We start from the raw sequence: 15,332 nt of genomic DNA, 5'->3' as shown, positions 1-15,332 counted from the left end.
TGGGGTCCAGGAGATGGCAGTCTTCTCTGGGGTGTCCTCCACAACCCTTCCCCAGATGCTCAGGCCCCCGCAAAACTCTTCCCTCCCCTCCGGCAGCTGGAGCAGGGCCGCTGAGGCCTTCTCTCTCCATGTCACCCTATGATGCTATCAGTGGCTTCATTTGCCAGATTTCTCCTGGGACCTGCCAGGGATGGGGCGAGTAAAGCAAACACTTCTCGTCCTGTACCTGCAGCTTTCTGGCTCAGCTTGGGGAACAGGCAGGTGCTCAGCACCTCTGGGCCAGGCCCAGCAGGGTGGGCACGTTGGGGAGGCAGAGAGCCTTGGAGAGCCCAGACTGGCAGCACTGAGGGGCGGGGGCCTGCAGGGAGTGGGTGGTCCCTCAAAATGAGTGACTGTGGGTTGGGTGTGGGTCCTAGGGACGGGGGGGAGTAGGGCAAACAGATATCAGCTTCCTGTCTGAGGGAGGCACAGATACTCAGCCCTTGTCTGGGCCAGGAGCATGAAATTTTAAAATTGATTCATCAATTTTTAGAAAACAAAGAATGGCATTTTTGGGGGGGACTTTTTGCATTTTTTACATTGGCAACCAGATTCAAATAGAAAAGTTATGCCAAACAAAATGTGCCTGTGGGTAGGTCTGGTCTGCAAGCCGTCGCCCAGAGAAGCTGACACTGTGGATACCAAGGGCTGTGCGTTTCTGTTCAGTGTCTTGCAAAACCCCAGAGCGGTTTGCCTGCTTTATAGTGGGGAAACTGAGGCAACCAGCTGGTGAGTGGCCGAGCTGGGCCTGGGGCCCTGGCCATAGAGCTAGTCATTTTCTCAGGGCTCCTAGAATTGATAAATGCCAAGGAGGAGAAAGCCTGTTTTCTCAAGAGAAACCTCTTTTCTCAAACCTGTGAAGGATTCTGGGGTGCCTGGAGAGGCACCGTGGGCAAGATTATGGTTTTCTGCCAGTTTTGCAGAAAACTTGTGTCTTGCTCCCTTCCCCACTCCGGGGCTGGGCTGAGACTCAGATGGCCCTCAGGCAGCGGTTTGCCACTGCTGCAGAGCTGAGGACCAGACAGGATGTGTAGGTCCTGGTTTCAGGGGTGGGAAAAGCACACTTCTTCCTGGAGCACTTGTTGGGAGCCAAGTCTGACTGCATGTCTGTCCCGTCCGATCTGATATTGGGAGCATCAGGACTCAGTAAGGCACATGGTCCTTAGACGTCGGGGCATTTCTGGAGTTGGGTTCTCGACAGAACATTCATGGGGCAGAAGATCCAGAGTTTCATGTCACAGGCCAGGGCGGGAAGGCCCGGCTGTTCCTGGACTGTGTTCCCCTGGGAAGCCGGTCACAAGGCAGGGTCTCTGTGAAGTCCGAGGGGCCAGAAAGGTCCATAGCCCCCAGGAAGGGGCATTCCCCGGGCACATCCACCTTGATCAGAGGGGAAACTGAGGCTCGGAAAGGTTGAGTGACTTGCTTATTTGAGGGGTGACGGTGTGGGAGAACGGCCTGGGCTCTGCACCGAGCCAGGCTGGAAGGACCTGCTGCTGATTCAGCCTGTGGTCTGCGTAGACAGCTTTGTTCGGGTTGCACTTGGCTTGGACAGTCAGGTTGGGCCTTTCCCCAAGTGGGGGGTCTCCAGAGGTTTCACACAGGCTCTGTGAGGAACTTGTGCTTCTTGCTGGAGCGTGGAGGCTCCCGAGTCAGACCCCCCTGCATGGTCCGTGGCCTGGGACAGTGAGGCTGGGGACCAGGCCTGGAGGCCTGGGGCAGGGTCTCCTCTCAGGGGAAAAGTGGCCGAGACAAAGGAGCCATTGGAGGCGGTCAAGTCCTGAAGGTGAGGCCAGGGGCCCGGAGGCAGCGGTGCAGGTTCCTCCTGCTGGCCTGGGTCTGGTGGCCTGTCACTTAGCTGCCACCAGAACAGGAAGGCTGCAGGGAGGAGGAAGGGCCCGGTTGCTGCCACCTCTGATCCGAGGGCACCGATGGGTAGCGAGCAGCTGCTGCTGCTCCCCCAGGGGATGCCGGAGGCTCTCGCCCGCCACCCTCCCCTGGCTTGGGGGGCGGCTCTAGCCAGCCAACAGCAGGGCGCTGCGTGTCTCTGTCCACCCCTGCAGGCAGCCTGCCCTACGAGTACAAGATCGTGATTGCCGGCAACCATGAGCTGACGTTCGACCAGGAATTCATGGCTGACCTCATCAAGCAGGACTTTTACTACTTCCCGTCCGTGTCGAAGCTGAAGCCGGAGAACTACGAGAACGTGCAGTCCCTGCTGACCAACTGTGTCTACCTGCAGGACTCGGAGGTCACCGTGCGGGGCTTCCGCATCTACGGCTCGCCGTGGTGAGTGCGCCCTGAGCGCCTTCCTGACCTCGGCTGGGGGGCTGGGGGAGCGGGCACTGAAGGCGCAGAGGGAAGTGGGACTGGGAGAAGCACCGGGGAGTTCCAGACCCCAGCCCTCCTCGCACCCCAGCGTGGCCCCCGACCAGTCATGGCTGCTCTCTGAGCCTTGGTTTCCACATAAATAGCTGGTAAGTCGTCATATCACCTGTGTCCTCTGTGCTGTCTCACACACAGATGGCTGCTGTTCTCTGTGAGGAGGCACAGAGAGTGTGGCTCCTGCCAAATGTCACACAGCCAGGAAGGGGCAAAACTGGGATTAAACCCAGGCACTCTGGTTCCAGAATGCCTTCTTTCAACTAATTCTGTATGCTAGGACTCTCCCCGTTGCCCGTGTCCCCTGGCATACACCAAGCGTGCCTGGGTGAGGGGTGACGAGTGATCAGCCAGGCTGAGGAACAGCTGTTGGGATTTTCATGGAAGGCCAAAACCTGGTTTTCTGTGTCAGGGATGAGAGTTGCTTCACTCACGAGTACACATCACGTTCTTACTCTCTGTTGGGCCTCAGAATCATCAGGCCTCATCCCTGGCTCAGTGGGGATCATGGTGAGAACGAGTCATGACTCTTCTGTGTGATGGTCCATGTGTCCTTCAGAGCCCTGGTGATGACGATGGTGATAGTGATGGGGTGATGGTTGCGATGGCCATTGTAGTGGTGATGATGGTGATGATGGTGATGGTGGTGATGGTGATGATGGTGGTGATGATGGTGATGGTGGTGATGGTGATGATGGTGATGACGATGGTGATGGTGGTGATGGTGGTGATGGTGGTGATGATGGTGATGGTGGTGATGGTGATGACCGTGGTGATGGTGATGGTGATGGTGGTGATGGTGGTGATGATGGTGATGATGATGGTGATGGTGGTGATGGTGGTGATGATGATGATGATGATGATGATGGTGATGATGGTGGTGATGGTGATGGTGATGATGGTGATGATGATGGTGATGATGATGATGGTGGTGGTGATGGTCGTGATGATGGTGATGGTGGTGATGGTGATGGTGGTGATGATGATGGTGGTGATATTGGTGACAATTAATTAAGATGATGGTGATGACTGTGCTCACTTCAGCAGCACATATACTAAGAAGATGGTGATGACGGTGATGGTGATGATGGTGACCTTGATGGTGGTGGTTGTGATGGTGATGGTAGTGGGCAGCAAATCATTCCTGAGCAAATTCAGTAAGCCAGTCCCTGGGCTAAAGTCTCCGTAAGCATTGTTTCTAATTCTTACTCAGCCCTGAGCAGACTGATTTGGTGTCCTCGTTCTGTAGATGGACAGACCAAGTGGCCCTTAGAGGGCTTAGAGCTGGCAGTACCCACAGAGTGCCAAGTGCTGGCAGGGTGAGGAGGGGACCAAGGAGGCTCCTTGGAGGAGGTGAAGTGACCTGAGCAGGGAGGGAGGAGAAGGGCATTGCAGCTACGGAGAGGTCACAGCCTGAAGCTGCACCATCAGAAGTACACGCAGGGAGGCTGAGGGTTGATTTGGGGGCACAGGGGGACTGTCTGGGTGCAGGCACTTTGGGCAGAGCCATTACCAGAACAGTGTGTCTGGGAAACTCCTGTCTGCTGGATGCCATGTGGTGACACCTGGTGCCCAGAGGCTGCTGGCGGGGTTAGGACCTGGTTCCACCTTGCCAAGGCATCCTCATGAGGTGGCGGGAAGATGCGGGCTGTCCCACGGCTCCCGAGCCACGGGAGGAGCCTGCTGCCATCTCTTCGCTCCTCATCGTGTCTGGGGTCTTGATGATCTCTCTGGGGTCCTGATGATCAAGGACCACGGGGCACTCAAGGACATGCTGAGCTCGGTGCCAAGGATGGGAGCAGAGAGAAGGCGGTGGAAGCTGCCCGGCGGGCTGCTGCAGCCCAGACGTGGAGAAGGAGTCTGGCTGAACGTGCAGGAAGGACTGGAGTGGGAGGAACAAGAGGGAAGTCAGGAGAAGAGGCCTTCAGGTACCAGACCAGGCAGCCTGGACGGCAGCTCCTTGCCCCGTGTTTTGAACACCCCCTTGTCCCTGCACGTCCACATACATACACAACACTTCAAAAAAATATTCTATTCTGTAAGAGTTAATAGCGTGCCTTGGGAACCAAACAGTATCGGCTCAAATCTTGGCCTCACCTTTTATGGGCTGTGTGACCCTGGGCAAGTCACTTAACCTCTCTGTGTCCCAATTTCCTTCCCTGCAAAATGAGAGTGAGTGTGCACGTCCCGCAGACGGTGGTCGTGAAGGCGGCAGGAGGGGTTAGCTGGGCCTGGTGCCTGCACCCACAAACTCTCCGTGAACGGAGCCCCACTGCTGTTATATGCTGCAGGGACCAGCCTTCCAACTCGGTCTTGGCCAGAACCCAGAATGTGGCCTGGAGGACAAGCAAGGGATGGGGACTGGCAGATGTCACTCAGTGTCCATCCCCTTCCCCCACAGCGGCTCTGCGCACCCCTGTGGCTGGGGGCTGAACAAGCCCTTTGACAGTCTGCTCTCAGGCTCATGGGTGAGTCGAGGGCCTGGGAGTTGGACCAGCCCCGTGGCCCCCTCTGCCAGCGAGATGCCAAGGTCAGGTGCTCTGAGGCCTGAGTGAAGTCCAGCTGCTCTGTGCTCAGGCCGCCAGTGGTTCCTGCCTTCAGCTTTTGTGGTTCCCAGCCTGGACAGTTCTAGACCCTTTAGTTCCAGACTTTCCTGGGGACTTCCTATTTTCTTCTTGTCCCCTTTCTTGTCATCCTGGCTGGGGGCACACCTACTGCCTGATGTCATGTGAAGCTCAGTACTGAGTATAGGAGTGGGGGGGGCTCAGGCCAGAGAAGGGACCCCAGGAGGCCCTGGTGAGATCCAGGAGGGCTCCCTGTAGGAAGGGGGATTTGAACTGTGGTTTCTGCAAGTGGAGGAGGCAGGAGAGGAGCCATATTTCTGAGCCCCACTCCGTGCTCTTCTGGTTGCTGTTAATGCAGCCATCAATGCTGAGGGCTAAAGGGTACCTTGTCTATGCTGCACATGCAGGCAGTGGGCCAGAGTGTCAGCAGCTGCCCTGGATTCCCTTGGGCCCCATCTGGGGCTGGGAGCAGGTGGGGAAAGTCACAGCAATAGCCTTAGGCCGGCGTTTGGTTAGTAAGGGAAGGGCTATTCAAATTGGGATGCTATGAATATTTGGCTGTGTGACTTTGGGCAGGTGCCTTACTGTCTCTGGTCCCTCTGTAGAGTGAGGAAATGATACTACCATGTTATAGTTGTGAAGTCCGTGTGGGCCCATCCAGATGAAGGCCTGGCCCAGAGCAAGGCCCTGGAGGTTGGTTGCTCCCGCGTGGAGGCCGGGATGAGGTTAGCTCTACTCCAGCTGATACCTCGACAGCCCCCAAGGCAGGGCCAGGACTCTCCCATTTCACAGAAGGGCAAGTAGAGGTGCAGGTGGAATGTGGCTTTAGACTGGTTGTCCAGACTCCTCGTCTGGACTCTTCCCGGTCCAGCATAGAGACCATTCCGCGTCCTTGTACAAAACCTACTTCACACCAGGCCTGGAACAACGGGCTGTGTTCCTTGGTTCTCCAAAAAGCCTTCTGGTGTGCCGAGACCGAACAGGCCCCACGAGCATATTGAGGAGCTCATGGTCAGCTGCTAATTGCCTCATTCATTTGTCAAGGCTTTATTGAATGCCACACACAGATCGAGGCCCTGGGGACAGGCTGAGAAGCAGACAGGTGCAGCTCTGGCCTTCACGGGGTTTATGTCATCGTGGGAGACACATCAACCACCAAATTCTTGATTCCATAGGGACCAGGAGATGAGGGGTGGGAGCTGGGGTCAGGGAAGTCTTCCCCTGGGAGAGGGGCCGGACGCCAGCAGCTGTGCAGGGCTGGGGGCCGGGGCTGGGGAAGCGTGTGCTAGGCATAGGGAACAGCTCAGGCAAAGGCCAGGAGGCTGGCAGTGCTGTGGGCATTCCTGAGGCTGATGCTCAGTGCTCAGGGCGTCACAGCTCCCTCTGCCTGTCACCCTGTGTCATCAACCTGCTGGGACCTTGCACAGCACAGCTGAGGTCCAGAAGGGACACAGGGCTCACACGTATAGGCTGTCAGCCGAGCGCTCGATTCCTGCGTCCAGACACACCAGGGGCGCCCCCAGGCTCTGCGTCTCGCTCCAGTCTGACCTGGTGAGTCCTGCATCTCCAAGCCTCGGTGTCCCAAATGCATAAGGGGACACGCCCCTGCCAGGCTCCTCTGTGCTGTTCCCAGGTGATGCTGGCCCTTGGGATGGTGTTCACGGCCACAGCACCTCCTGGTCCCACTGCTGATTCTGCCTGGTGCGAGGGTTGCGCACCCCCGAGCTGTCTGCCGAGGCTCAGCAGCCCCGCGCCGCCCGCCCGGACATATGGCGGCTCATTAGCAGGGTAGCCCGGCCAAGCTGGTGGTAATTATTACGAAGTTCAGATGCTTGGGTTTCCCTTTCTCTTCCCTGCTCTCACACACGGGCTATCACGGGGAGTACAGGAGCTGCTCTCTCCAGCTTTAGAAGTGGAATCCTACCCGTGGGGGGATCGGGGGTTGAACAGAGCACTGGTCACAAGGGCCCGGATCGCAATGGGGTCTGGAGCCTGTGGGCAGGGCTGACCCAGGTTGAGGGGCAGACCTGTTCGGTGTGACCATAGCAGGCAGAGCAGGAGCAGCGCAGAAGACAGTGACAGAAGGCGGGCTCTCATCAGTGCGGGAAGACCGTCCCACATGCAGGAGCCCAGAAGAGCAGCGATATGACCTCACTGAGTGCTGAGCTGCCTGGCACAAGGGGTATGCAAGCACAGACCCACTGTGTTTGGGCTTGGTGTCTTCCCAGCCCCTCCCTGCTGACGGGGCCCCAGTTCCTCTGCTTGCATGGAAGGTCCCCCTGCAGAGGGAGGGTCCTGCGTGCTCTCAGGGGCTAGACGGGCAGGGAGAGTCATCTCAGTGCTGTCCTTGGAGCAGTGGCATCACGACCAGGTTGGCCTTGACATGGAGGACTGTCCAGAGCAAGCGAGGAAGGGGAAACGAAGCAAACTCGTGGGCACCACGATTGGCCCTTCTAAGTGGTGTCACTGGGGGATGCTCTGCGTGGGAGAGAATCCTTCCACATTTCCCTTGGGCCCCACGTTCTGAAGGCCACAAGGCCACCGTGTGCCCGGGCCCCTGCGGGACTCTGGAGATCCAGACGTGCATCAGGCCTGGCCCCCCCATGTGCGGGCTCGGGATGAGGGTGGTGGTGGCTGGGCGGGGGGGCGGTTCCGTAACAGCCAACACCCCGTGCCGACCCAGCCATGGCTCAGGGCAGTCCCCGGCCCCATGCTTGCCTACATGTCCCTCTCGGTCCTTGCTCCAGCAGGACCCACAAGACACGGTCACACACATACCCAACTAGGCCTGGAGGTGCAGGTCACGGACTGTGCGTTCTTTAGGGGAACCGCTAAACCGTCTATCAGAGCGGTGACGCGGATTCCTGTCCCCGGCGGGCCGTCCCTCGCTGAGCATCCTGACCGGTACTTGGTACGGTAGGACTTTTAAACCACGTCCGCTCTGCTGTGCTGGCCTCCCCGCGTGCTTCCGTTTGCATCCCCTGATGGCCAGGGACGCCGAGCATCTTTTGTCGGCCACTCGGGTGTCTTCTTTTGTGAACTGCTCATGTCTTTTGCCCATTTTTTAAAAAAATGGGTGTCTGTCTTTTCTTACTGGTTCGTAGGGATTCTTCATGTATTGCGAATGGGAACTCTGTCGTAATAGGACAAGTGGCTTTTTGTCCTCTGGGACTCTTTCTCCCAGGTGTGCCTTCAGATGGCCAGAAGTTCTTAACTTGGGGGTAGTCAGACATATTCGTGTTTTTCTTTGTGGTGGGTGCTCTTGGGGTTCTAGCTAAGAAATCTCCCCTCCCCTGGAGCTGTGAAGATACTTGCGTGTTGTCTTCTGGAAGTTCGCCCTTCAGCCTTTTGTACCGGGGTGTTGGATCTACCGGGGGTGAGTGTGTTGACGGTGAGCAGGAGGGATCCCACCTCCGGTGTCTCCGCACGGATGCCCACGTGGCCCGGCACCGAGGGGAGACAGTCTGTCCCTCTGGCACGCCCCATTTCCACCTTTGTGCCTGGGCTCGGTGCCTGGGCCTCTCCTCCTCCCTTGGTCCCTTAGCTCCGGGAACACGTTGTCTTCATGACTTTGGCAATAGCTTTCCGTCGTGCCTCTTTTCCGACTAGAATGTTGGAGGCTCCACGAGAACAGGGACCCAACTCTGTGTTCTGTGGTCTTTACTCCAGCGGCCGGGACCGTGCCTGGCTCATCAGAACAGGGCTGGATGGAAGAGTGACGGACGCCAGGCCGGGGGAACTCAGTTAACATTCGGGCCTGGCCTGGCGTGGTGCTCCCGCGTCTTTCTGGGACGGCCGGGCCTTCCTCCAGTTTTCTCATCTGCAAGGTCCTTCCTTCTCTTCCCTGATGCCGGTCCCTCCAGAGCAGAACCTGACCGCACCACCTCCCTGCTTGCCCTGCTGCCTCTCACCCCCAGGCTGAGGGCCTGCCCCCCACCCCCGCCCCATCTCCGGGCCCAGTCCCCTCCCCCACGCCCGCAGAGGCTCCGTCGCTGCAGGCCTCCGGTCCCAGGTCTCTTGGGGGACAGTGTGTTTGTGACACCGTGCCCAGGGCACTGTGACTTGCCAGTCACAGGAAAGCCACGTCTGGTCCTCTCCGGAGCAGACTCGGCACCGAGCCTTGGGTAGAGGCGCTTAGAGGAAGGGGTGGGAACCGACCACGGAGAAAGAGGAAGAGCTGAGCTGTCACAGAATCTGAAGTGTTGGAAGAGAACTCTGTATACATACCGTATTCATTTATGGGTTTTGGATACATTTTTTGTTCTCATTTAACTGAAAACGGCCTTGATTTAAAAAAAAAAACAAAAAAACCACGCGTGCGGGAGGGAGTGAAATTGGCATGCCGCTCGTCCATCTGGTCTAATTACTTCTGGTATTTTGAAAGAAGGAATATAAACCTGCTGAGACATTAAACTTCGAGAAGACGCTGCCGGCCGTTGCCGGGCGTCTGGGCGCCGATCCTGGTGCTCAACTTGGAGGCCTGGTGCTGCCTGCGGGCAGCGGGGCGTGGGGGACCCTGCCCCTCTTGCAGGGAGCCCCCGGCCTTGAGGACCAGCTCTCTTTAAATGCCAGGACTGGACAAGGCCACGCTGACACTCCTGCTGGCCGGCAGGATCCAGCCGGCTGATCCCGGGTTGGAATCTTGGCTTTCTGTGAAATGACAGCTGGAATAGGCAGGCCCCTGCTGTAGGATCACTCTTAGGGTCCCAGGGGGTCGTGGGCATAAATTGATTGGCAGACAGTAGATGTTCAGCACACGGTGGTCCCACTCACGGTCTAACCCTCTGTAGGTCTCTGCCTGGATTTCCCAGAGCGGGGCCGGGGGGAGGGGGTGAGATCAGGGTGTTCTGCACAGCTGGGGCCGCCCACCAAGGCACCCCTGGGTGGGGTGGGGGTAGGCACAGAGCCACCTGGGAGTTCTAAGCCTGGGACCTGCCTACTGATGGGACAGTTGCCATAGTAACGGTTCCCACTGCTGTCCCCAGGGCCCTGTGCTTCCGCCACTTGTAGTTAGAACTTTGTCCCCACTGGACAGCTGAGGGGCCCGAGATCCAAGACCTGAAGGGACTTGCTTAGGGTCCCCCAGTGCTTAGGGCCGGGTTGGGCCTGGTTGGCAGGACAGAGGCCCCAGACCTGGGTACAGAGAGAGGCTAAAAGATTTCTTTTTTAAACCTTGCCCAATAGGTCTTCTGGAGAAAACCAAATAGAGGCTAACAGAGTGAAACCCTGGCTTCTTTCTTGTCTCCTCAGAGGCTCCCGTAGGATGTGACTGAGGGCCTGGGATTTGGGCCAGAACCGAGGCCTGTGCCAGCCCAGCACCTGCTGGACCGGCTGTGGTCAGAGGCTGTTGGGGCCACAGGGACACTGGCCCTGCCCGTTACGGCTGCCTGGCTTCTGGGCCAACCTCTCACGAGGAATTTTGGCTTGGCACCGCTCCAGCTGCTCCCCCAGAATCCTTTGCTCTGTCTCTTAAGAAAAGTTTTTTATTCTTTCGAAAAACACGTATTTCTCAGTCTCTCTCTCACACTTGTCCGAGGTGTCCGGGGCGTTGGACGTTTGCACCTCACGCTCGTGTTCCGTGTAGCTCTGCCGGGGCCGTCCTGGGCAGCCCGGTTTGGGGGAGACCCTCAGACAGGATCGTGCCTGCCTTGGCCTGTGGGTGCCCGCAACTGCGGATGGCTTACTTTCATTTCTTGGGCTTTGTGGGCTCACCCGGAGGCTGGAGATCAGGGGCAGGTGCCTGCCTCCCTGTGGTCCGTGGGCAGCCTTTTCTGGTCCATTCCCTCCCTGTCCCGGGGTACCCTCTGGGGGCCCAGCTTTGTAGAGGGGGGATCACCGGCCCCACTCCTTCCCCTTAGCACTCTGAGGCTCCCTGCTGGTTACTTCAGGGCCACGGAGACCCACTTGCCCTAGGTCACAGGCTGCCAGGCCCGTGCCTCTCGCGCTGTGTCTGTTACCGTTGGTTCCTCTCGCGTTTCTGGGTGGTTTTAGCATGAGGCCATGGCCTTCCTCTGTTCGTTCTGGCCGGAGGGGCAGGCTTTCCCTCCTATAGCTGCAATTCGGAGACCCCTGGGTCCACCAGTGTGCCGGGCGCTGCTGCAAAATCATCCTGTTTAACCTGGCGAGCAACGGAGCAAGACAGGATTGTTTTCATCCCACTTTGTGGACGGGGATGGTGAGGCTTGGGTCGAGGAACTGGCTAGAGATCTCGGCCCCAGCACAGCGTCACGGGGGCCCAGGCCCAGTGGGTGGACTTGGTCAGCTTCGGGCCAGCTGGTGGTGGCCTTGGGAGCTGCTGCTTCCCGCTAGCCCCTGGCCCCGTCCCGTGGGTAGCCGCTGTGGGCTGCAGAGCCCGGACGGGGCTCCCTGGATCCCTGGCCCCAGTAGTGCTGTGTTCTTCCTGAGCTCTGAGTCCCACTTCTGGGAAATCAGACTCAGAGTCTCCCCTCCCAGGGCTGAGCAAGGGAGAGATGGGGGGGCGCGCAGAGCTGGTGGTGGGGCACCAGGGACCTTGGTGGTATTTTGCGCCACCCCCACCCCCTGCCATCTGGAGCCCAGATCGGGTCAGGAATGCCTGGGTTCAGTGGGAGCCGCGGAGCCGGCCTGCCCGTGGGCCTGGCCGCACACTCTACCTGAGCCGGCCGCCCGCTTGGGCCGGGACAATGACCGGAGGGCGGGAGCCAGCCCACACAGCCCAGTCTGTCCCTGAGGGACCCGGCGTGGCCACCACCAAGGGTCCTGCTGCTGCTCACGCCCTCTCTCCTTCCTCCCTGGATTCTGACCGTTGTCAGCCCCGCGCACCACGCACAGCCGGCGGATTCTGGTGTCGGAAGAAATTCCTCACCGTCCCTGGCCCTCCGCCGTGCCGCCTCTGTACACGCACACACGCAGACACACACAACACACACACACACACACAACACACGCCCACCCCCGCACACACACAACTACACACACATGCACCCACCCATAATGCCCACATGTGCACACACACATGCAGCTGCACACACACACCACACACTCACCCCTGCACACACAACTACACACACGCACCCCCCCACCCCCCCACCCCCCCACATGCACACACCGTACACACACATGCACACCTCCCCACGTCATACACACACACACACAATGTACACACATGCCACACTCACTCACACACACACACACACCCATCCATTCCTCTCTCTCTCACACAAACTCTCTCCTCTGCCCCTTCCCTGTCCTTATCTCCCTCCATTTCACCTTGTTGTTATCTCCTTTACAGAGGGCCCCTCTGCACAGACGCGCGCTAGTCTACACGAGATTAATGTTTGAAACGAATTGTCTGCCTTCTCCCTGCTGCACAGTCCCCGCGAAACAAAAGATGAATGGTTCTGAATGGTTCCGCACCTCGCAGGGTGGGGGACATTAATTAGGAATGACAAAGGACCCCGTTCTTCGGTTCCACTTATCTTGCTGCTGACTTGCGGGAACTGCTGTACGCTGGGGGGGGGGAGCAAGGTGTGTGATTGGCAGTCCTTGGGGACCGGTCTCCAGCCCGCACGGCCCTGCCCCCTCACTAGCCCCCGCGGGCCCCTGGCCGGTGGCGGCCCCCTCAGCCTCCCCCTCGGGAGACCAGGAGTGCGGCAGACCTCTCTCCCTCAGAGCCCAGGTGATGCCGGTGGCTGCTCAGACTGTGGAATGTCCCCAGGTGTCTGGGAACCACCTGTGGGGGTGAACTCGCTTGGGCCACATGGGTGTGTCACTGACTCAGTTTCCCCGACTGCAGAATGGGAGCACAGCCTCCCTGGGGTACCGAGAGTGTTCTGGGAGGCTCTTGGGGCCACTGACATGTGGTACCCCCATCTGAGATGCTCTCAGTGTGGCCATCTCTGAGAGAAGCTTCTCGGTGGGAGTAGGGTCAGCGTCCAGCTCAGACCGCAGCTTTCACCCCCGTAGAATGAGGAGCAGAAGTGGGAACACCTGGCCCACGAGGTCCGCTGTAAGAGGCTGTCCCCTTCTACCAGGCAGGGCCGCCGCCCTCAACCTCTGGCCCTAGGGAGCGGGCTGCCTGGGGAGGCAGGGAAGGTCCCCGGAAGGAAGTGAGCAAAGATGCAGCAGAGGAGGAGAGCACACTGAGCCTGGCTTCGCCTCTGAGGTCTCATCTGTGAAATGGGCACACGAGCCCGCCTCGAGGCTGGGAGAGGCCGGGACGCTCCGCAGGTGGTTTGTTCTCATGCTTGTGCTTCTTACAGGTCTCAGGGCCTCGGGACTCCAGGGGCTCTGGGGTGGGGGGCTCCCGTCGGGAGTGCGCACAGAGGAGAGGGTGAATTCTTAGTCCTGTCCACCTGCCTGCCCGCCGGTGCAGCTCCTGACCATTGACTCCATCATGCGTGCGTTCATTAGCACGCGCGGGGAGCCAGCCGCCCCTGAGTCCACTTGGCTCAGCTGCCTGTTGGGCAAGAGGGATTTAGGGACGATTTGAACCTGTCCTGAGAGAGCCACCATGAGGGGACTCGGAGCAGGGAGGGTCACCTGTGCTTGGGGGATAGAAGCGATTAGGGAAGCTTCCTGGAAGAGGTGGTCTTTAAGCCAAACCTTAACAAATAATGGGTCATGGACTCTGAGGAGAGGCTAAGAAGGGCTTTCGGGTGGCTGGAAAAGCAGGAGCAAGAACCCAGAGATGGGGAGAGGCGGGCAGTGTTCAGCAAACGGAAAGGATTGTTGTGGCCAGCCCGTGGTGAGTTCAGGGGGAAATCTGAGCAGGACGGTCCAAGAGGGGGACTGGGGCAGAGCCCATGGGCCCTGTGTGCCGCACTCTGTGGTCTGAGCTCATCTTCTAGGCACAGGGAGCCATGGAAGGCTTTGGAGTAGGGGAGTCACCTGGGGGAGCACTTGAGAGTTGGGGCACCAGGAGCCAGAGTCACAGGGGCTGCCTCCCTGTCCAGCCAGGCTCAATGGGGGCCCAGCGAGGCCAGGGGCTGTGCTGGAACCGGAGAGGGTACGTTCAGGAGCTGCTCAGAGGGACAGCAGACTGTTGCTATTGAACAGTGGGATCCCGTGGCTTGGTCAGCCCTGTAGGGTCCTCTCTGGGTCAGCCACCTCTTAGGCATAGGACACAGGAGCCAGGAACCCTCATGTCCCTTTTGCCCCCTCTGAGCCCTCAGGCACACCACCTGGCCTCTCTGTGCCATCATTTCCTTGTCTTTAAAGTGGGAGCTTCCCAGGACTTTGTTAAGGGTTAACTGGGCAGAGATGTGGAAGTCCCTGGGACTTGCGGAGGAGATGGGAGGCGGGATTCCTGGTCCTATTTGCATAAATCTGGCCCGGAGGCAGAGAGCACGGGCTCGGCAACTGCTGTCTGGGTTTGAGCCCCCCCACCCCCCACCCCCGTCTCTCTTGGTCAGCAGGTAACCCCATGCAAGTCTCTGTACCTGCCCGCACCTCAGTCTCCGCATCTGTAAAATGGAGCAGTGATGGCAGCTGCCACCACCCCCCCCATGAGGGTGTGAGGACTGGGGGCTCATGGAGAGGCTCTGGATTTGTGCCTTTGTGGGTGCCCCCCACCTTGGCCTCCGGGCAAGGGAATTCTGGATGCTTGCCCTTGGGCATTGCGCCCTGGCCTGGGTGCACCACCAGGCCCAGCCCCACCCTAGGGCACCCCAGGCCTCCTCCGCCTGCACATCCCAGCATCCCCTGGAAATGGGGTGCCCATAGCCCAGGCTAACTGGGTGACCCCTAGGTGCCCCCCCCTCCAGGGGCCATGCGCCTCACCTGGCCGAGCAGAGCGCTCTGGGCTTCAGCGTTCTCTGTAGACGAGTGTAATCCCCCTCCCGTCTGCTGTCGGGGGACCTGGGATTCACGCTTCAGGGGGAAATCGTTTAATGATTGGCCACGAGGAGGTCATTTATATTGGCTAAGCGGGCTTAATTAGCCTGGATTCGAAGGTTACCATCAGCGCACAAAAAAGCTGTTAAGGGGTTAACCTCTGAGAGATTACATTGTATTCAGCGCTCTGTTAAAGTTTGAATTAATTTTTCCCATGGGTTTGTTCACATTCTAATTTTCAACTAAATGAGACATCTGTTTCAGAAAAGGAAAATTTGCTCTGGTTGTCATGGCAACTATCATTCTGTAAGAAAATTATTCCAATGGTTACTTTAGAACAGAAAGACAGAAATTCAGGACATAAAGCTGCCTCCCATGGCTCAGTCGGAATTCTGATTCATCCGACCTCCTTGGAGTCTGTGATGTGTCCTGGACAGTACGCAGACATCGGGCTCCTGGCCCTCAGCGTGGCATGGCTTGGTCCAGTGCCAGGTCTCGTTGGAGATGAGGGTGGGGCTTTTGCAGGGCCCCGGGCGT

The 15,332-nt window shown here is 58.6% G+C and overlaps 1 protein-coding gene across 1 annotated transcript in view; it reads left to right on the top strand.

The window, feature by feature from the left end:
- MPPED1 (metallophosphoesterase domain containing 1) overlaps positions 1-15,332 on the top strand; it is a 61,630-nt gene that overhangs the window by 33,923 nt on the left and 12,375 nt on the right. Inside the window, exon 3 of the mRNA XM_044228179.1 lies at positions 2,100-2,325. Within this exon, the coding sequence (XP_044084114.1) occupies positions 2,100-2,325 (226 nt within the window). The remainder of the gene's footprint in view (positions 1-2,099; positions 2,326-15,332) is intronic.

Source organism: Neovison vison, chromosome 12, assembly GCF_020171115.1.
Source record: "Neovison vison isolate M4711 chromosome 12, ASM_NN_V1, whole genome shotgun sequence".
In the NCBI taxonomy this organism is placed as follows: Eukaryota; Metazoa; Chordata; class Mammalia; order Carnivora; family Mustelidae; genus Neogale; species Neogale vison.
This window is presented reverse-complemented; position numbering and strand designations above follow the sequence as displayed.